Source organism: Nerophis lumbriciformis, linkage group LG25, assembly GCF_033978685.3.
Source record: "Nerophis lumbriciformis linkage group LG25, RoL_Nlum_v2.1, whole genome shotgun sequence".
NCBI classification, from domain to species: domain Eukaryota; kingdom Metazoa; phylum Chordata; class Actinopteri; order Syngnathiformes; family Syngnathidae; genus Nerophis; species Nerophis lumbriciformis.
Window position 1 is genome coordinate 12495578 of NC_084572.2, and position 22525 is coordinate 12518102.

The 22525-nt window shown below is 39.3% G+C and overlaps 1 protein-coding gene across 6 annotated transcripts in view; it reads right to left on the bottom strand.

Annotated features, from left to right (window-relative positions):
• Positions 1 to 22525, bottom strand: part of rab11fip4b (RAB11 family interacting protein 4 (class II) b) — a 102645-nt gene that overhangs the window by 13960 nt on the left and 66160 nt on the right. For all 6 annotated transcript variants that reach the window (XM_061983752.1, XM_061983749.1, XM_061983750.1 and 3 more), the window contains 5 exons: positions 7759 to 7988; positions 7510 to 7689; positions 6546 to 6680; positions 4728 to 4763; positions 2953 to 3052 (listed from right to left, as the gene is read on the bottom strand). In XM_061983752.1, coding sequence (XP_061839736.1) covers positions 2953 to 3052; positions 4728 to 4763; positions 6546 to 6680; positions 7510 to 7689; positions 7759 to 7958 — 651 coding nt within the window. In that variant the 5' untranslated portion in view covers positions 7959 to 7988. The remainder of the gene's footprint in view (positions 1 to 2952; positions 3053 to 4727; positions 4764 to 6545; positions 6681 to 7509; positions 7690 to 7758; positions 7989 to 22525) is intronic.

Genomic DNA, 22525 nt, shown 5'->3' on the forward strand with positions numbered 1-22525 from the left:
TCCTCAGAAAGTTTGTAGTTCATTTGCTTATTAGAATGTGAACCAGTGGTTTAAAAAACTTAACTTTTTAACAATTTTACAACATTAATGAGCTACTGAATTATTATTACTTTTTTTTAAACTGTAAACTATAATTTTGAAATGATTAACAAAAAACATTTCACTCTGTGTGTATTGAATCTATTGAGTTGATTTAAATGTTTGAAGATATTCAAATTGACTGAGCTACAGACTGAAACTACCTTAACAAAAATGTTAACTAGTAGCAAAAAACCTTGCAACAAACAATAGTTTAGATTGAGAGATTTTCAAAGTATGGCACAGCATCTTGACGAAAAATTAAGAAAACAGTTTCAAAGCCAGCCGTTTCAAGCCAGTGCTTTACAAAACGTTTGTTGGGGCACACAGGGGCAGCGCAGTGAGGTGCCTTGAGGTCAATGAGAAGAAAGCTGGACCGCCAGTATTAGCATCTTTATTCATGTTTTAACGCTACACTAGCCTCCAGCTAGAGGGCAGCAGTGTTCGACTTAATCAACAGGCTGACCAGGAAATATGACGTAGTAAACATAGCCCTTTGGTTGACATTAAAAGGAATACATTAGCTAATGAGGAAATACTGTATATAATATTTTCAAGTATAATAAGTACTTTATTTGAAGCAAGCTAGCTTGACACATACAGGTAAATAAATATGATAAAGTTCTTAATAGTATTGTAATTCAGGGTGTGTGTAAAAACATTTATGTCCCTAAGGGGAAACATGATAAAATATACAGGGGTATCTTGGCTTACAAGGACCCCACTTCATCGGTTTTTTTGGGATACCAGTAGTGTCTCGGCTAATTTTTTGCTTTCAATCGCGGAGAAAAAAATTGGGTGACAAGCAATCTTCAGATACTTTCACACCGCTAGTCCGCGTAGCAAATGCCATCATGAACACCCATAAGATCCGCCCAACATCCAATGTCCCACTCGATAGCATTAGCTACTGTAGGGGAAAGGCTAGCAGTAGATGGATAGCTAGACAGAATGAAACAATACAAGTATTTTAAGTTATGAGCTTCATCACAGAACCACTGTTCAAAGCTAATATTGATTATCTCAAAAGCTAAATGAAATTATTTAATTTAGGTCTTATAGTGAGACTTTGAACAGTCTCAAGTAGCCAGAAAATGACACATGAAATGCTCTCGAGATTTAGATTTCAGGGAGTACAGAAAGCCTAAACAGTATTATGCTCTTTGAAAGGGGGACTGCCACTTTGAAAACCTGGTCTATCGCACAATCAAATAGACCAGCAGCATCTGATCTATAAATCACTTTTTGGACAGCGACAATTGTTTTCAACACAGCAAAGCGGCAGTATTGAGTGTCAGGTGTTGTTTATAAAAAAAAAACAGTGACAGAACAACGCAGTGGACAAGGTAGTTCCAGTAACTATGACTTGAAACAACCATCATTGCTTAAAACATAAATGATGTTGGATTAGGTATAAGGATTATGGATTAAATTTAGATAGTGCATTTCTAGACACCCAAAGCACTTCACATAGAACTGAGAACTCATCATTCATTCACTCCCCATTCACACGTTGATGGTTGTAAGCTACATTTGTAGCCACAGCTGCCCTGGAGTAGATTTACAGAAGTGTGGCTGCCAATTTGCGCCTACCATCCCTCCAACCACAACCAAACATTCATACACATTCATACACCAGTGTGAGCGGTACTGGAAGAAAGTTAGGTGAAGTGTCTTGCCCATGGACTCAACGGCCGTAACTAGGATGGCGGAAGCTGGAATCGAACCTGGAACCCTCAAGTTGCTGGCATGGCCGATCGACCATCTGAGCCATCCATAAATATGTAATATTTTGTCCTTAAAATTGCCATGGCAGCCCTGAAATATCTACTTTAGTGGTCTATATTGTGAGTGGATTAGCCAACTTGTTAGCAGGAACATAGTTGCTAGTGTTACTGTTATGAGTTGTTATAAAGAAGGTTATTCATCAGTTAGCACGTTAATTCAAATACTTACGTTAGCCATGTACTGCTTTGTTAAGTGTAATAAGGTGTACCGTAAATGACTGACTATGAACCGCTACTTTATTTTCCTACGCATTGAAACTTATAAAACTTGGTTTATAAAATGGTGTGGCTAATTTATGGGTTTTCTTCACTCACTATGTACAACAAAGAATGTTCATTAAACACAAGCAGAGACACTGTAAAGGTGTGTAATTGTTTGTGCTATGGCACCATCTTTTGGAGAGTTCGCTCACCGCAGTATTTCCTTCCGTTTCGTGCTTTGAACCGGAAGTACAAGTGCTGTTCCGTCTTCAAGTCATCCAGAGTGTTGCTGCTCGTATAGATTCTTCATTTATCACTCCAAGCAACGTTTGTAAGTTTTACAATATAACTAACATTATTAATACTTACTAAACCGTCACATGTATGTCTGTAGGACTGTTTTTATGCATATTTGTATGTGCTATCGTATTGTAATGAAGCTAGCGTCGTTAGCATTAGCTAACACGTTTTTGAGTGTCATTGTTACAATGGCATTCTCTTTGTATTGTTTCAGTTCCACAAATTCTCAGTAAGTTCACCAAAATGTCACCGTGGAGTTATTTTGTCTGTTGATTGAGCTGATTAGAGAGCAAGCTTCCGCAGCGAGTGGGTCCATGAAGATGACTTTTGTTTTGTTTGATCAACCGTTTTACTGCTGTGTTAAAGGCACCGTTTGGAAACAATTATATATCTCCAGCTTAAACTCCAGTGTGGCTAATACACGGGAAAAAAATGTTTTCTTCTAAAATTCAGTAGGTGCGGCTTCGATGTGCTCTATAGTCCAGAAAATATAGTAATTGGGTGTAAGTTTATTAAATAAAAAATAACTGTATGGTGCAAAAGTGTAAAAAAAATACAAACCTACAGACATGCACATAGAGTATACCTTCTCATTGATGTCGATGTCACATGAGTCAATGCTATCTCGGAAAAGGTCCTCCGTGCTGCCGTTGCTGCTACTCAAGTTGCTGTTATGGAGCAACTGCCTGCTCAAAACACACATAATAGATCTCTTTAGGGTGTTTGCAAGAGTGTGACTGGAACAAAAAGTGCAGAGCTGCAAAAGTGTCTTTCCAAGGAAAGGGAGAAAGATCGGGGACTCCGCCTGAGGCCGGTGTCAATAGAAAAAGTAGCGCAAACAGAATTAAAATAACACACACTTTGCCTTAGCAGCTTCATAAAGAACTTGTTTTTTATGTCTAAATGTGACATTTCAATAGTGTCATTTCTGCCAATGAAGGACTACAGCAGCCTCACATTGCCAATCTCAAGAAGGAATTAGAAAGAGGAAACTAAAGGAGAAACAGATAACGAGGGCCATAAAAGGGGAAGAAGGAACCAAAGCAGACAGAGAGAGAGAGGACAGTGGTGGCGTCAAGCTTTATATTGAATACATAGATCAGCTCTGACAGGCCATTTTCATTCTGTCACTATAAGTCAGTGGGGGGGGAAAGGATACAAAACATTGCACCCAGTTCAGGCCAACAGACCGTGCAGCTGAGGGCGGCGTTGTTACAGAGCGTGCTCACTTACAGATCTTGATGTTTTTATTGGAATAAGCAGTTAGTAATTAACTGAATGCTTAAGTGCAATGGTGCAGAGAACTGTGGAGTGATAAAGAAGCAATAGATGTGAATGCTGTGTATAATTGCATACGTGGCTACTTAAACAAATAGCTAGCAAACTTTCCTTGCCTCACTATTTTAAGGGTCATAGCATCTACTTTAAATGTTAATGTCCAGCCATACTCCAACCCTGAAACATAGGATAGGATAGACTATCTCGAAATTGGGAAATTTGGTGGTTGCAGTGCAGATTAAAAAGTCTATACAAAATAATGTAAAAACACATGAAAATAAGAGGGAAGCATTTAAGAACACAAAGGTGTAAATAAAAAAACCTCTGGCGCCATTTTTACATACAGCAACAAAAGTAAAACGCAATGAAAACCCAAAAATTAGTAATGAATAATAAATACATATTGCGCACATACGATTGGATCATGCAGATAACAACAAGAACACTATTTCATTTGTCATTTATATTTATTTGGCATTCTGTTTCAGGAATGAAGTATAATTTATTTTCGAAAAATTGATTTGTTTTATGTTTATATTTGTGGATGTCTGCAACCAATTAGATTTACATTAGGTGCTATGGGAAAAACTGATTTGGTGACCTCACTGTAATGGGATCAAACTTGTAATAATTTCCTTACTTCAGATATTTACAGCTCACAATATAAGAATAGTGCATTTTTGGAAAACGAGGAAAGAAGTGCAGTCAAACTATTTCATGTTACCAAAGAGAAACTACAAGCTGGAGTTTATCATGACCACTAACAGTAGTGATTCAGATTTTAAAGACATTTTGAATCCTTTAGCACCACTTGTTTGAATATTTAGGGGAATCAAATGTGTAGTATATACAGTATTTGACCCTATATGTATAACTTTTAACGTTTTTAAATGAGACAACGCTAAATAAATTCATCAAGGTTGTGCACTCAATACTTGTTTTCAAAAATCCCCTTGAAAAAGAATGATTGAATCGGATCGATGCCCTTTGATGAGGGTATATAAACCGAGTCTGTAGTGAATTCAAATATTAATTCCCACAAAGATAGAAAGACACAAAGACTTAAAAAAGTGTGTTTCTTACCTTCCAAATGCTGTGCTGGAGATTTTCCTGCTGGGGCTGCACAAGACAACAAAATGTGTGTAAGGGTTTCATAACTAAAGGATGGAGTGTAAATAACTCCTATTGGCCCTTTAAATAATGTTTGCTCAGAGAGGCTAATTTAGAAAAGAAGACCATAAACGTCCTTATTTGAGCCCAGCTTTTAAATGATCCAGACACAACATACTAAATATATCCATGCTTCAATTATGACCACTTCGATTACAGTAACTGCAGATGATGAATAGATTTACTGTACATTTATTTTTCATTTCCCCATGCAATGTCTGTTTTAAGATGTCTCTCCAATTCCACTTTGTATGATCTTAAATGTCTTTGATCAATGAATGTCCATTTTGTTCTAATCATGCTTTAACTCATCATGTTTTAACTACAAAGGTCAAATCATTAAAAATTATGTTGGATTAAAGCAGTCTCAAAACAATGTTTGAGTCAGCTTTAAGCCCACGTTGAATTGAAGATTGACATTTATACACACACGAACACACAAAGGTAGAATCTACGGCAATTAAGGGCAACCCTGGATTGTGTTTCCATTAATAGCTTCCCTACTGAAATGCTTGATGAGGTAAGCGCTGTAGTGGCTATTTCAACTGGCTACCTCCTGTTCACCAAGCATAGCTCCAATACAACCACTTCAGAAGTGATGACGCAGGGTTTAGTGTTACTCGTTGAGTTGACTGGGTGTCAACTTACACGGTAAACAACCACGTTGCTCCCTTGTCGCCATTAACTTCTTTATTGAAGTCACAGAATCGATTGACATAAAACATCACTTCCTTTTTTGCTTACATACAGGCGGAAGTTGCAAACCTTCAAATTAAACTACAGTTACAATTACACCATAACTGTTCACTTATACTGCATATATTCCTTGATATTAAATGACATCACATTTCTTCTTGTTATAACACATCACATTAACACAATATGAATAATGCCTTTTGTAGCAAACGGTGCATACAAGCGCAACAGTGGAAGCCTTATGTAATAATTTGCTCTGAAATTTGGATAAAGTGCATGTGAGTGCTTGCGAACAATGTTTTTGCCTTTCTGACCTCTGAAGTACCACTGCCTTGGTTTGAAAGCAACCTGTGGGGGGCTTTGTTGATAAATATAACACATTTCCATATTAAATTAACCAACAGAACTACTTGGTTCAATTGAACCATATTGCCTTTCCTGTAAATTGTCATCACCTCGTTGGGTAATGAAGGTAGCGGGCATTCTCTATTCAATTAAATAGAAAGCAAAAAAATGTACATGATGTCAAGCCTGTTCTGGTAATATATCATTAGTTAAATACTGCCTCAGCTATTCTAATTTTGACGGACTCTTTTCCATTATATGTTAGCATCTCGCTTGCTTAAGATTATTAATCAATCGAACTTTATTTACATAGAACTTTGCATGCACAGACAAGTGACAACAACACAATTGTGCTGTATTAATTTTTTTATAGATACATATACTGTATAGTGGGAATGTAACTGTACATAAAAGAAGGCTTTGACTGCTCATCAAGACAACCAGGGACAATTGTCTGCCACTCGAAGATCGAACTTTACAATCGTATAAGCATGTATACTGTACATCATCGGACTGATTGACAAACAAGAATGGCACATTTTTTGGTATGGACTCTTTGGTTCAGTACTCGCTGACTAGTCGGCTATCAAAATAGTCATGCATTGCAGCCGTAATGTAAGCCTTAATAAGGATGCACTGAAATGATGAGAAATAATACAGTGTGGGGGTTTATTTGGGTGTTTGTTCTACCTGTTAACCTTGAGGTTTTTGAGACGAGCCTCGAGGTCACTGAGCATGTTGACCTTTTTGCTGCACTGACAACAGTAGAGGTCCATCATCTCCGCGGGGTACTGTTCTCGCACCTTACGAGGTGTCTGGCCCGCACTGTAGACACACACACACACATTTGCGAATCTCACTATGAGCCACTAGGGGTTACAAAAGTGCAGAACTGGAGGATCTAACACGCCTATCTATTAATGCATTTTTCTTTTGAAACCCAGCCTATAATTAGTTTTGCTCTGTAAATTGTGTCTCTTCATGTCAACGAGGAAATGAAGACCTGCAAGACTGTTTTTCTTCTTCTTCCGAGAACAAGAGGCTCTTCAAACAGAAAATCACAATTACATTAAACTTGGCGTATCTATTATGAATTGCTGTTTTGTTTCAATCAGTTAATTTTATCAATATGGTTGAAGAAAAGCAGATACGGGACTATGGTTAAAATCCTGGATTTTGTTTGGTCTCAATGTTTTTTCCAATATAACCATTTTCTTCAGTGTTTGTTTACCCATGTACTTGACTGTACTACTTTGCACTAGACTGCACTTATTAATTTTTTTTCCCCAAGGCTCCCTCCCCCTTAATATGTGCCATCAAAGTATTCTCCTAAATCCTGGGTCTCATTCGAAGTAAAAAACGCTTCACCAGCTTACTTGAAAGTTTTCTCTGCTTGGTATGCGTGGAAGAAACACGGAAAAGTTTTCCACTTTAATCAGTCAAGAGTTTTGATCGCATTAAGGAAAGCCACTGGTGAATATCAATGTGTTCCCAGGGGGCAAAAGCTCTTAAGCTATGAGTCAGGTAATGACATTGGAGTTTAAAGAGCATGACTCTTACGGTTGTGTCATATGAGACATATCTTGTATTGGAACTAATTAGATTGTGCATGTGTTGAGTTCTATTTTGCATTTCCTCTGTGGCATTTTCTAACCTCGATGGCACAGATGATCCATGATCAGAGTATCCGTTGGTACGGTTCTCGTCGTCCGGATAGGGGCTGCTGGGAGCGTAGTCACCGTAGTCCTCAAACTGCTCCTCGTTCAGAGAAGCCGAGGAACGTGTCGACAGGTCAGAAGTGACGGAGTTGCTGGTGCCGCTTGTCCTGACGGTACTACAATGTATGCTATATAAGAAAACAACCTAATCTTGATTTTCAAACAAGACATCAGATGTAACGTACTTGTCAGAGGTGAAGAAAAGATCACCCAAGATATCTTCCTTGTCCCCCAGTCTGGTTAGCCCCTCTGAAGTGTCAGAGCCTTGGGTGCTCTCCACAGCACTGTCTCTATCCGAGTCTCTCTCCTTGCCTTCGTCCTCCTCCACGTCTCCAGCAAACAGTGGGCTCTTATGGCCTGTGTCAGGATAGGCCTGTGTACACATGATGATCGGTAGCTGCTCCTCCTGGCTGTGCTGGAGGATGATAGGAAGAGAGATGGTATATGATTATTTTCAGTCTGTGATCATTAAATAAACCATAGAGCAGTCCAACTCCATTGGAATTATTTATCACAATAAAAGCACCTTTTTCTGGAGGAAAACCAAAGTGCTCAGAATAATGTTTATTCCCTTAATAAAGGGGATCAATTTTGCTTTTCGTCTTTTTTGACCTATAAATGTTGTCATAATGTCAAAGTGTCAATAAGGTTCATGCACTTGGAAGTGAGCCCTGCAAGCAGTTTTAGAGCGGTTGTTTTATTGTTTTTTAAAAGTGGGGTCACCGATGTTTGCCGGACGTACTTACATGGGTATGCCCATATAAATGTTATTGGCCTGCCTTCTCTACCGCTCTGCTTTGGGATTTATGTGTCTGTGTGCTGCTCCACTGCTCGGAAGTCAACAGGAGTGTGACCAATCACGGCGGGGTGGGATCGGTGTGACGCGTACACAAAGGAGGGCCAGGGGGTGTTGGTGTTAATTACACAGACTGTTTTTACTAGATGCAAAAAATTAAGCATTAAAGATTTACAAAGCTTTCAGTGGAGGTAATCGTCTATACTCTGTAGGAGTCCAAAAATCAGATGGCTGAAAATGAAAAGGTCCTCTTAAATATCCATCCATCCTTCCAAACACCCTCTCGGGAGGCGGGATACGCCCTAGACAAGTCACAACCTTATCGCAGGGCCAACACAGATAGACAGTGACATTTACATTTTGGTATGCAGTGACATTTTTACTCAGTACTCAGTGGCTTAGTGGTTAGAGTGTCCGCCCTGAGATCGGTAGGTTGTGGGTTCAAACCCCGGCCGAGTCATACCAAAGACTATAAAAATGGGACCCATTACTTCCCTGCTTGGCACTCAGCATCAAGGGATGGAATTGGGGGTTAAATCACCAAAAATGATTCCTGGGCGCGGCCACCGCTGCTGCCCACTGCTCCCCTCACCTCCCAGGGGGTGATCAAGGGTGATGGGTCAAATGCAGAGAATAATTTCGCCACACCTAGTGTGTGTGTGTGACAATCATTGGTACTTTAACTTTAACATTTTCTAAAAAGATGCATTCCTACTCATGATGCAGTCTGTAGATATTTTTGTTATTTCTTAATGTTGCAGTCAATAAACATATGTGTTTTTAAAAAGGGACATACAAAACCCAAAACCAGTGAAGTTGTCACGTTCTGTAAATCGTAAATAAAAACAGAATACAATGATTTGCAAATCCTTTTCAACCTATATTCAATTGAATAGACTGCAAAGATAAGATACTTAAAGTTCAAACTGGTAAACTTTGTTATTTTTTGCAAATATAAGCTCAATTGGAATTTGATGCCTGCAACATGTTTAAAAAAAGCTGACACAAGTGGCAAAAAAGACTGAGAAAGTTGAGGAACGCTCATCAAACATCCCACAGGTGAACAGGCTAATTGGGAACAGGTGGGTGGCATGATTGGGTATAAAAGCAGTTTCCATGAAATACTCAGTCATTCACAAACAAGGGTGTGGTGAGGGTCACCACTTTGTGAACAAATGCGTGAGCAAATTGTCGAACAGTTTAAGAACAACATTTCTCAACGAGCTGTTGCCAGGAATTTAGGGATTTCACCATCTACGGTCCGCAATATCATCAAAAGGTTCAGAGGATCTGAAGAAATCACTGCACGACCTTCGATCGCTCATGCGGTACTGCATCAGTGTATATAGGAGATCACCACATGGGCTCAGGAACACTTCAGAAAACCACTGTCAGTAACTACAGTTCGTCGCTACATCTGTAAGTGCAAGTTAAAACTCCAATATGCAAAGAGAGTAACATTTATCAACAACACACGGTATGGGGTTGTATTATTGCCCAGGGCATGGCTAACTTACACACCTGTGAAGGCACCGTTATTGCTGAAAGGTACATACATATGTTGCCATCCAAGCAACGTCTTTTTCATGGATGTCCCTGCTTATTTCAGCAACACGATGCCAAGCCACATTCTGCAGGTGTTAAAACAGCGTGGCTTTCTAGTAAAAGAGTGTGGGTACTAGACTGGGCTGCCTGTAGTCCAGACATGTCTCCCATTGAAAATGTGTGGCGCACTATGAAACGTTAAATTCGACAACAGAGACCCCGGACTGTTGAACAACTTAAGCTGTACATCAGGCAAGAATGGGAAATAATTCCACCTGAAAAGCTTCAGAAATTGGTCTCCTCAGTTCCCAAAGTTACCATGAATTGATTAATGTGGACCCCGACTTAAACAAGTTGAAAAACCTATGCGGGTGTTACCATTTAGTGGTCAATTGTACGGAATATGTACTGTACTGTGCAATCTACTAATAAAAGTTTAAATCAATCAATCAATACAGAGTGTTGTTAAAAGGAAAGGTGAGGTAACACAGTGGTAAAAATGCCCCTGTGCCAACTTTTTTGCAATGTGTTGCTGCCATTAAATTGTAAGTTAGTGATTATTTGTAACAAAAAAAAAAAGTTTCTCAGTTCGAACAGCTTGTCTTGTCTTTGCAGTGTATTCATTGAATATAAGTTGAAAAATGCAAATCATTGTATTTTGTTTTTATTTACGATTTACACAATGTGCCAACTTTACTGGGTTTGGGTTTTGTAGTATGCAAAACCAACCTTTCTTAGCTATTGGTACATGTTTTTGTGGATTTGGGATCTGTGTAAGTCCAGAAAATCTGAAATCAAACCATGGAGGCATGGCGGAGATATCTATGATTTTGCCTTCTTCTAAATTTTGCCTTTGTTACGCCATTAACAGTTAGGGTAGAGGTTTACCCAAAGAGCTTTGAGTGAGTCTGCCATTATTTATTCAGTTGTAACACAAAGTAGTTCCTTGTTTTGAATCCTCTCGTTGTGGAGCAGAATGGCTCGTACATGCACATGCATGCTCCGTTCGAACTTATATCTGTAAGTAGACTCCATATGGAAGCACTAAAAACTACAACATGGTTGACGGTGAGAAAACAAATGGTGTGTACCATTTGTACTGAGAAGTCGGAATTTCCGAGTTCTTAGTCGGAATTTCACTGGAATGGCCCTCGAGGTCGGATTTCCGACTCGGAAAGTCGGAGCATTCTCTCCACCCCCGAGTTTATTTCAAATATGGCTGCTCTGGATGTAAACAATGATATCCGCTTCTATAATATTCGTTATTAGCACTTCTGATTAGTTTTTGTCGCAGTAAATCAGCCATATACAATTTATTGTTGTAAGTTTATGTATGTAACGTCACTGTAGTTTAAACTACATTTATTCATGTTGTATATACTTTCTACATTGCTAGCAATAGCGCATGGGGTTTCTCTTCATCCACCGTGTTTGAAGGTTGCAGAAAGAGTGCATATATTCACATAAATATATACTGTACAGACAAGGCAAATGCAAAAATAGCTTTCATGGATGTGGTCATCTTGATTTCTGACTTCGTAACTGAAACGCTCTCAACTCGGCTGTAACGTCGTTCCTAGCTCCGATTTCCCACTTCCCAAGTAAATGGAACACAGTGGAGGCACGTAAATAAGACCGCCCACAAAATGGCGCATCCTGAAGAGACAGTCAGAAAGTGACCTGAAGATAGTCTATAAAACATAATCTATGCAAAATATTGACCAAAGAACCACCATTACATGCTATGCACACAACAAGACATTGTTTTAATGTAAAAAAATAATATAATAACATAATATGACCCCTTTAATTGATGGATTTAGTACAGTAACTATTTTTGTTGACTTTTTAAATTATACCATCTCTGGATATTTTTAGTTTTTTCTGCCTCATATTATTCTTTAATTTTGCATTTTCTTAATATTTTTGTAATTTAAAACTATTTTAAATGATGCATTCATTGGATATTGTATCATGATGAAATTGTTGGATGTTTTTTTAATTTATTAATGAATGATTAAATTATTTTTGCATTTAAATTATGCAATCTCTAGGTAGCTGTGTTAAGAAAACCACAATTTAAAAGTGGGTAGTATTTGTAGATTATAGTTAAAGGAAGATTACGTAAATCCCATGCCTGTGGGAATGTTCTTCCCCCAAGACACGAGGTTTGGAATTGTAGCGGCGTAAAAAGGTTGACGGGTCAAAGTTCACAGGTCCTGCCCCATTACAATAAAGTCTTCCAATCTAGTGTGATTGAACAAGCCTTAACCCAGCATGCCTGAGAGTCTGAAAAGCAGCAACGCAAAGGGGGAGGTTTATGCAAAGACGTGATGAGAGAGGAAAGAACAAGTGATAGATAGACTGCTAAAAAAAGAAAGGAGGAAAACGAAGAAAAGCAGCAAAGTTGTACAACACCAATGAAAAACACTGAAAACAGACAAAAGAGAGAAAAGTAAAAACATTTTGCAGGTTGGAGGAGTAAAACATTTATTTTAGACTTAGAACATACAGGTCAATACTGCTTAAACAGTCGATTAATCATGTGTGTGTAACTAATAAAAAACGTATCAAATTCAGAATGAATGAGTGTCCGGAACTTCAAATATGCGGACATATTTTTCTGCCTGGCCACCTTAATAGAGGGTGGTGGTGTGTGCTGCTATGATCTGTATGGTGGCAAACAGCGAGAGCTTTTTTAATTAAAACATTAATGCGCACGTGTTAAAAGTGCAATTTCAATGCTGTGCATTTACTACAAAAAAAGAATGACTGATATGACAAGGAAGGCAAGCAGACCATTTTGTTTATTTAAACTATTTTCCATAAAATACGCATGGAAGCTATGTAGTGTATTTCATCCAATTACTCAATTGATCAAACAAACTAATCGATATTACTAAAATAATTGATAGCTGCAGCCCAATTGTCGACATAGGCATGATCAATTTAAAGTACCAGTAGAGTGGAAAAACAACTTTACTCTATATTGAAGCTATTATCGGGACGGCGTGGCGCAGTGGAAGAATGGCCGTGCGCGACCCGAGGGTCCCTCGTTCAATCCCCACCTAGTACCAACCTCGTAATGTCCGTTGTGTCCTGAGCAAGACACTTCACCCTTGCTCCTGATGGTTGCTGGTTAGCGCCTTGCATGGCAGCTCCCTCCATCAGTGTGTGAATGTGTGTGTGAATGGGTAAATGTGGAAGTAGTGTCAAAGCGCTTTGAGTACCTTGAAGGTAGAAAAGCGCTATACAAGTACAACCCATTTATCATTATCATATATCTGATTTAGGACACTTAAAGACTTACAAAGTTTGCGAATAAATAGATTTGATCAAAAAAGTATCAATCTCACAGAGATTCCCGAGCCATTTTGAGAGATGAGGAAGCCAGTCACGTGATCTGTGATGTCGCGCTAGGAACCAAAGATCCCTTCCCCATCAACAACAATGCTAAACCTCCCTGCTTGGCACTCAGCATCAAGGGTTGGAATTTGGGGTTAAATCACCAAAAATGATTCCTGGGCGCGGCCACCGCTGCTGCTCACTGCTCCCCTCACATCCCAGGGGTGATCAAGGGTGATGGGTCAAATGCAGAGAATAATTTCGCCACACCTCGTGTGTGTGTGTGTGTGTGTGTGTGTGTGTGTGTGTGTGTGTGAGACAATCATTGGTACTTGAACTTTTAACTTTAATCAAGCAGACTTTGTGAGAGCCAACAACGATTACTTTGGGAAAATTATGATCCACGACCTTATAGGGGCGGTATAGCTCAGTTGGTAGTGCGGCCATGCCAGCAACTTGAGGTTCGATCCCCGCTTCCGCCATCCTAGTCACTTCCGTTGTGTCCTTGGGCAAGACACTTTACCCACCTGCTCCCAGTGCCACCCACACTGGTTTAAATGCAACTTAGATATTGGGTTTCACAATGTAAAGCGCTTTGAGTGACTTGAGAAAAAGCGCTATATAAATGTAATTCACTTCACTTATAATTTTGAGCCCGAACACAAAGAGGATGAGCATTAAGTTTTAGAAGACAAGTAATGGATGCAGTTTCATTGTGACACTAGCATCCGCAACATTGCTAGGTGCTGAACATACAAACTTAACAAACCAAAATACTGTAATATTTCCACTCTCGCTGGGATGCCGACAGACGGGACGCTCACATAATCTCGTTTAGATGAAGAATTAATCGCAATGCTCACGAAGGGTTAAAAAAAAGATCCTGCGGGAAGCGTCTTTTGGAGTCTTTTTCGCCATCTTGTGGGGATGTGAAAGTCGACCAGCCCGTCAGACCATGGCAACATTTGTCTACTACCAGGTGAGAGGTGCATGAATTATAATCTAGAATTTACTTTTAGCAAGTTTGAGATGAAGCAAAAGCAGCCGCAAGCTTATAGCGTGTCAACAACAGCAGAGTAAGCGAGTTTAAGTTCACTGCTATCACTGAGTTGCTAAAATAGTCTGTCTGCGTTGGCGCTTACAATAACAATATCACTAATATTTGGTTAATTTTCAGGTCATGACATGTAAATGGGGTATTGTTGGCGCTTTCAGGATGATTTTAGAAAGAGTATAATGAGTGCAACAGAAGACCCTAGCTCTGTTGACTCAATTTATTTGCGATTTCGAATGCATAAAAAAAAGCCAAGCATATGTGTTCTTGACTTACACAAGAAATATTAACGATATAAACCACATCTCTTTTCAATTTGTGCTTATTTCCAGTATGACTGATCTGATAACATGGTGGAATATTCAAAATAGCTGACTGAATTTGTGGCATTTTGTCATGTTTAAATGGTGTTTTCACATACTTTGCGGATTCTAAGTACAACTGGATATGGTTTAATGGATACAATGAAACCCAATTTAGCATGTAAAGTCAACTCGTTTTACCACTCTACTGGTACTTTAAGCGGGATCTTCCGCATTACAACATGACACTAAGTACCTAACTATCACATTGAATAAGCAAATAGTTCTGTTTTCAACAGGAAAGCAACTTAATGAAGTTGTATCTGGAAACCACCACAATACTGGAACGGCAGCATTTCCTTGTTAAAATGATAATTACTCTATAGGATTTGCTGTGGAGAGTAGTCACAAGGAGAGAGTGACACTAAGTGCTGACTGCAAGCACAAATACAGTACAAATATTTCTAATTGTTTAATATAGGTGAGGCAGGTAAGTGTTCTTTTCATTCACATGTTGCTGCATAGACGAAAACTGGAGCTGGGCTGTCCCGACACGAATATCACTGCGAAAACACTGCTGACTGCGGATAGACATTAGCCACTAGCTAACTAGCCATGTTTTAAAGCACTTCTTGCTGAGCGGCGTTCCAGTATTACAGCTTCACCTTTATCATTAGTTTTTAAGACAAAATGTGTCAATTCTCCCTTTCTGTCTACACACTGCATGTGCGTTGCCAAACATGCTTCTCTGCTCGTAAAAACAGCAATGTCACAACATGACGACAGTGCACAGTCATGCCTGTAAAAATAAATAAATAAAGATACCCGTACTTTTCAGAGGCAGTTTAGTACAGTTTTTTTCCCCGTTAGTAACGCAGTACTTAATTAGAACCAGTATACCGTACAACCCTACATGCACGCAAAAGCCAGCCTTGTTTACAACACATGCCTCTGACACTGTGGGTGTGTCACCGTTAAACAGCGTTGTACAGTTATTCCAGAAATTACATTAAGTGGATATGCATTTTTGTGAATGTTTGAACCAAACTGACGAGCACTGTTAAGTGTTTTGACAATGTAGTCAATCTGCAAGTGAAAACCAGCACCCAGCTCACAATGATGTAAAGAATATACCGTCGATCTTTTAGATTCAAACTAGAACTGATATGAATTTGCAACTCCAGTTTGTGATTCAGTTGCGCTATTTTTCTGTGATTGTTGTAGCCGAAAATAACTGAATTTGCAGCAGTTTCAAGGCTTATTTTTGTCCAATAACATTGAAACAACTTGTGATTTAATGAATTATCAAACATTTAAGTGTTCCTCTTATTTTTAACCTTAAAAAACACAGGATTTCAACAAAATTAGAGAAACCCAATTAATGTTTTACTCGTTTATATCCCAACGACTTAAAAGTAAAAACTAAATGGCAGTAAAAGCACATAGTCAGAAATCATTGTCAAATTACTGTGATGTTTTAATCAATTATAACTAATGACAGGTACCGACAGGCCAAGCGGTGTGCGGCTTTGGCGGTAGCAGAGGCAAAACATCGGACATGGGAGGAGTTCGGACAAGCCATGGAGAACGACTTCCGGACGGCTTCGAAGCGTTTACGGACCACCATCCGCTGCCTCAGGAGGGGGAAGCAGGGCACTGTCGACACCGTGTATAATGCGGACGGTGTGCTGCTGATGTCGACTGGAGATATTGTGGATCGTTGAAAGGATTACTTCGAAGACCTCCTCAATCCCATCTACACGTCTTCCAATGAGGAAGCAGTGCCTGGGGACTACGAGGTAGCCGAGGTAATGAAGAAGCTCCTATTCGGTTTACAACTTTTATGGACAGAATTTCTACGCAGTCAGGGCATTGAGGGGATCCAGTTTGGTGGCTGCAGAATTAGGTCTCTGCTTTTTGCGGATGATGTGGTCCTGCTGACTTCATCTGACCAGGATCTCCAGCTCTCACTGGATCGGTTCGCAGCTGAGTGTGAAGCGACTGGGATGAAACTCAGAACTTTCAAGTCTGAGTCCATGATTCTCGCCCGGAAAAGGGTGGAGTGCCATCTACGGGTTGGGGAGGAGATCCTACCCCAAGTGGAAAAGTTATTGGGGAGGAGATCCTGGCCTAAGTGGAAAAGTTCAAGTACCTCGGGGTCTTGTTCACGAGTGTGGGAAGAGTGGATGGTGAGATCGACAGGTGGTCCTTCGAGGTGAAGAAGGAGTTAAGCCAAAAGGCAAGGCTCTCAATTCACTGGTCGATTTATACCCCTATCCTCACCTATGGTCATGAGATTTGGGTTAAGACCAAAAGGACAAGATCACGAGTACAAGCGGCTGAAATTAGTTTCCTCCGTCTGGTGGTAGGGCTCGCCCTTAGAGATAGGGTGAGAAGCTCTGTCATTCGGGAGGAACTCAGACAAATGCCGCTGCTCCTCCACATCGGGAGGAGCCAGGTGAGGTGGTTCGGGCATCTGGTCAGAATGCCCCCCGAACGCCTCTCTCGGGAGGTGTTTAGAGCGTGGCCGACCGGTAGGAGACCACGGGGAAGACCCGGGACATGGTGGAGAGACTATATCTCCGAGCTGGCACGGGAACGCCTCTGGATCCCGAGGGAAGAGCTGGACGAAGTAGCTGGGCAGAGGGAAGTTCTGGGCTTCTCTGCTTAAGCTGCTGCCCCCGCGACTTGACTTCGGATAAGCGGAAGAAACTGGATGGATGGAATGATATTAATAATTACTTACAATTAAAGAAACACCACCAACAACTTCCTTACTGTCGGTTTTGTCATTCACAAGTTGCAGACATTCTCAGTGTATGTTTTACGCTTATAAAGTGTTTTTCCATTTTAAACATTTATGTATCTTCCAGCACATTTACCCCTGCATGTTAAAAGCATTTGTGAACTGATGAGTGTGCTATGCTCTGTCATGTCTGGCACAACAAATTTGCACCTTTACTAGGTCCCCATTTCAAATGAGGATACTGCATGTTCTTGAATGATAAATATATAAATACATGTAAACTCGGAAGTGAAGACAATGGTGAGTTGCAAAATGTTTATATACTACATTACCCAGAAAGCAGAACCAGAACCAATATACGGTCTGATACACATGAAGACAACAATTGTGCCTTTTGAGCAATAGGGAGTTCATGTAGAATAAATGTTGCGATCTAATCAGGAAACAAACATGAGTCTTAATTGGACAGTTGACTTGCGTGTTAGAGTAGTGGTCAAAAGCAAATTTGGCAAATTGACGCTGATGGGTCAAAATGTGCGGAAAAGTTGCAGGCATTGGACAAAGTTGCGAGGTCACGTACAATTAACGGGAATTGGTTAAATTTGTGTGAATTGGCGCAATCGCAACATCACAAGTTCCTGGAGAGACTGCCTATAAGGATGTGTTTACACTTGTAATACGGTGACCTGGTCCGGATAAAATTCCAATTTGATCAAAAGATAGTGTGAGAGTGTTTACATTTGGGCTTAATTGTAACATGTTTGTGTTAGAGCACAGGACAAAACTAAAAACAGAGACTGGATAACAGCTAAACTACCTGTACTTTCAGAGTAATCGTAACCATTGTGGATAGAACGGTACGCTATAAACATGATTTGGTACAAACCATCTGCAAAGGCAAAATCCTAGTCATGCAAAATTATGCCAAGCTATTTAATTCCTTCATACGCAATGCTTGCAAGTTTGATGTGGCTTCTTTCTGTAATCCATGCCCGACAGTAAATAAAGAAGCTTGGCAGAAAACGGATGGGCATATTTAAACAGAAAGTGATGGTTCGTATGAAACCAATAAAATAATTAATAATAGTGTGTGTTGTTTAACAATACTGTATTTCAGAATTATGTTTTGGGACTTACTTTGGTTTTAGGGTCACAGCTTGGTTAATTGTCAATACAGAAAATGCAACGATTAAAAAAACTCCAGAATGCTAGCAGGCAATCCTCCAATGAATACAATTCTAAAATTAAAAAAATTAAAAAATAGATGTATACAATATACTACACTTCTTTAATAGGAAAGTGAAAAATGTTACTTATTTTATTTTTAGGAATCAAATTTGTTTTTATTCCCTGAAGTGCAGCATTAATAGTTCCGGTTTGTAGCCTTGTTCCTGTTCTACGTACTGAACAACACCCAAACTTCAGGGGTAATAAATGAAGGAATGGAAAATGTGTCATCTTTGTATCATGTGGCCTTTGTTTAAAAAAAAAAAAACGGCATTACTTTATTGAGGCAGGGATGGATGGATGATGGGATTAAGAATTAATTGTCGGTGTGCATATATTTCTGTTGTCTAGATTGGGATTCAGAAAAGGTATTGCAGATTATAAATGTGTACTAGTGGTTCAACACATTGCACACAGGTAGGAACATGATAACATGAATGTGCAAAAAATTATCAACGGTCTCTGTAGTAAAAGCCCTGTATGCACGCAAAATCCTTACTTTGCAATTGCACACAGAGTGTTAGTAGATCATACGCAACACGCCCACTTATAGTACACGCTATTTTATTTTTTGCACATGCTGGTTAGCGCGTGGTATTTGGATCTTAGTAAATCAGGCCCTTTGTGCCAGAGTATATCAGTGAATGAGCTGAGATATCAACCAACATTGATCAGAGGGATCCAAAAGGCTTTGATTCAGTGTGAGTCAGCATACCAAAAGGGAATACAGACTGAGATGAAGGCTGATCAATGCAGAGAAAAGAGGATCCACAGATGGATGCTGGAGAGCCTAAATAAAGACAACCACATGAAAAGAAAATGCAGCAGAATTAAGATACATCTATGGATGTCCCAGCAAAGGACTGTTATACATATGTATCACGCCATCTTCCCACTCCATCGTCTCCTCTTAGCCACCGGGCAATTTAAATGTTGCCAACACAAAATATTCTCAAGTGTATTTCGTGTAGCGCTTCGGCTGTGATGTTCAGCCCTAGCTGTTGCCAGTGGGTGTTTGTGTCATCTCACATCCCCTCTGTGGATCCAAGTGGAGGCTGCACAACTCACAAATATTCACACTGAAACTGAAATATTCCTCTACATAAAAATTAGTCTGAGATAAAGTCATCATGTTTTCAACCACTGCAACTTTTCCCATGACTACCTGCATTTGTGTAAGTTAACTCTTCTACTCCTGAAAACACAGATGTTGCTTGTGCTGTTACTGTTATGACCAACCAATACATCGCATGGTAGTGCTGCCATCAAACCACATAGGTCAGAGTGACTTGAAAGTTCCCACACAGCTCACAACACCCACTGGAACACCATGAATTCTGGTACGCACCTTTAGGGGACTGACAAGCATATATTTGTAAAATTTGAGCAAGATTGTTTGGAAAACATGGCCGCCATTTAACAAAGGTTCACAGGGGCACGGGCAGGACCTAGTAGCTAATTGGCCATACGTTATTGGCCATCTGTAAAATGATTAAAGAACATTGTTTAAAAATAAACAGGGAGTCCAAATGTGGCTTCAGTAGCACTAAGGTCAAAATCACTAAAAACTACAACAAGCTAATTTTGAAAATATATCCGAGTATGTAAATAAAGTGGTTAAACTCTAACAATAGCTGTACTTACAGCTTAGCTTTTTTTTTTGCAAATACACAAGAATACAAAATAATAAGCTTATCATATTGCGAGATAAAGCATCTATGGAACTTCTGGATATCAATGCAAATTAAAAAGACATAGGCAAAGAAAATTATAATTGTGTTCAATAAATTCAGCTCTGTTACAACAGTGAGGAATATTAGGCTCTGTTTACTTTGGACACTAAATAGGATTGTAATGGCTTCAAGTAAGTGACACAGATCAGAATTTTTTTTCAGTTGAAACTCTTCAAAGTGCTTCAAATCTGATATTTTCGCATCAGATTTCAGCCCGAATCTGATTGGAATCTGATATTTTCAAATGTGACAGCAGTCTAAACGGCAATGCGACCTGTTTACGACTTTTACATTGTCTTTGGTCGAGCCATGTCATTTGTGTGCGCAGGAAAAGACGTGGGTTGTCTTGATACGAATATTTTGGTACCGAAATAAACTGAACTGAACTAAACTGAAATATGGCCGCTCTAATCTTACGAGATTTCTGTGACTACGTAATACGAGAGTACCGTTTGCGACTGACGACACAGCAACATAGCAGACAGCACCGACAGAGTTTACAAACAATGCACCCTCGAATATTAAATCTAAAGTGTGGTTAACGTTTGGAACCAAAGAATGTTCAGCTGGATAAAAGTATGGCCATTTTTAACGTTTGGAAGGCCGCGATGAAGTAGCAGCAGCACGATTAATCTGAGCACTCACATGATGGCATGGAGCTAGACGGCGATGAGGGAGCAAGGGATGCTAATGCTAGCAGACCTAAACCAACTTAATTGAAAGACTTTCAGCCCCAACTTAGCCACAACTCTGCGAGGTAATCACATCAACTACTACACTGTTCATTAGGTATGTATAACAAGTACCGTTTTCTAATTGTGTCGGTCCTTCTGGACCGTGAAGATTCTGGACGAATTATACTGCCTCCGGTATTTTTTTATCCAGCTGATTGTCCAAATTACGACACACTGTCACATTCGGTTCAGCTGCTGTTGCATACAGATAACACATCAGCTTGGAATAATTACAAATAAGAAGCAGCACCACACAAACGTTTGTAACAACAATTCATGCTGAAAAGTTTCAAGTTAACAACACTTAAAAAGGAACTGCACTTTTTGGGGAATATTGCCAATCATTCACAATCATTATGAAATGTATTTTTTTAATGCATTCATAATAGTAAATAAATAAATAAATACAGTATTTCTACACTGAAGCTGCTGTTTAATTTACATGGTGGCATCTATTGTATTTTTCACTTGTGTTACTGCGGTGTTATATGATGCACAGCTTGTTATTCTCTGTATTTATTTGTTGCTACCTGAACAAACAACAGTACCTGGTAGCTTTTCCAAAAGTGTTTTATTTACATCTTCTTTTCTTTAAGTTTATAGATTGCAATGCCTGGAAGTTGATACTTCTACTATGTGCTCATAATTAATACAGGCACCACTTGTTTTGTGTCTATTTAAAAAATAAACAACATTGTTCTGACATGATACAATTAATTTTCTTTTCACCATACAAAGCTTCCATCTGCATCGAATTGCATTGAATCATATCACATCGAATCGAATCGTAATATTTTAAAAAGTATTGTTAGAGAATCCTCTCGTAACCCATGTATCGAGAGTTTATATCGAATTGCCATTTAAGGTAGAGATACACACCCCTAATATATACCCATTTATACTGTATATTACTTTGTTTTTGTGTAAAACCCCCTCATTTTTAAGGTGTGGCAGCTTTTATTTTGCAAAGTAGTAGTAGTAGTAGCGACTTCCTTGTTCATTTACGGAATCCGTTTAACTTCCTTTTTTTGAACTACGAATGCCAGTGACGTCGAGGCCATAATGGGGCCTGTGCGCCTTTATAATAATGGTGTCTGACGATGGTGAGACATTATACTGGGAAAAAAAAATGAAAGATTGTGGAAAAAAACAGATTTGGTCCACTTTGGCCTGCAGTGTAAACATAGTCATTGGATACTTTTGTTCTGGGGCTATCATTATAATTAAGATGTAAATAATGTAAACATGCAACAAAGACATGGTCATTTTTGAAATATGTGAATAGGCGTTGATTATTTACCGTAAGTGTAAAATGTATGTTCGAACAAGCACTACAAAACACTGAGCATAACTCTCTTGGCATTTCTACTGTTAAAGACCACTAAAGGTTGCCACGGCAACAGCAGCGCAACTACTCTGCATACTACAAAACAATTGACCATCTTCGCTACTGAGAGAGAGGAAGTAATA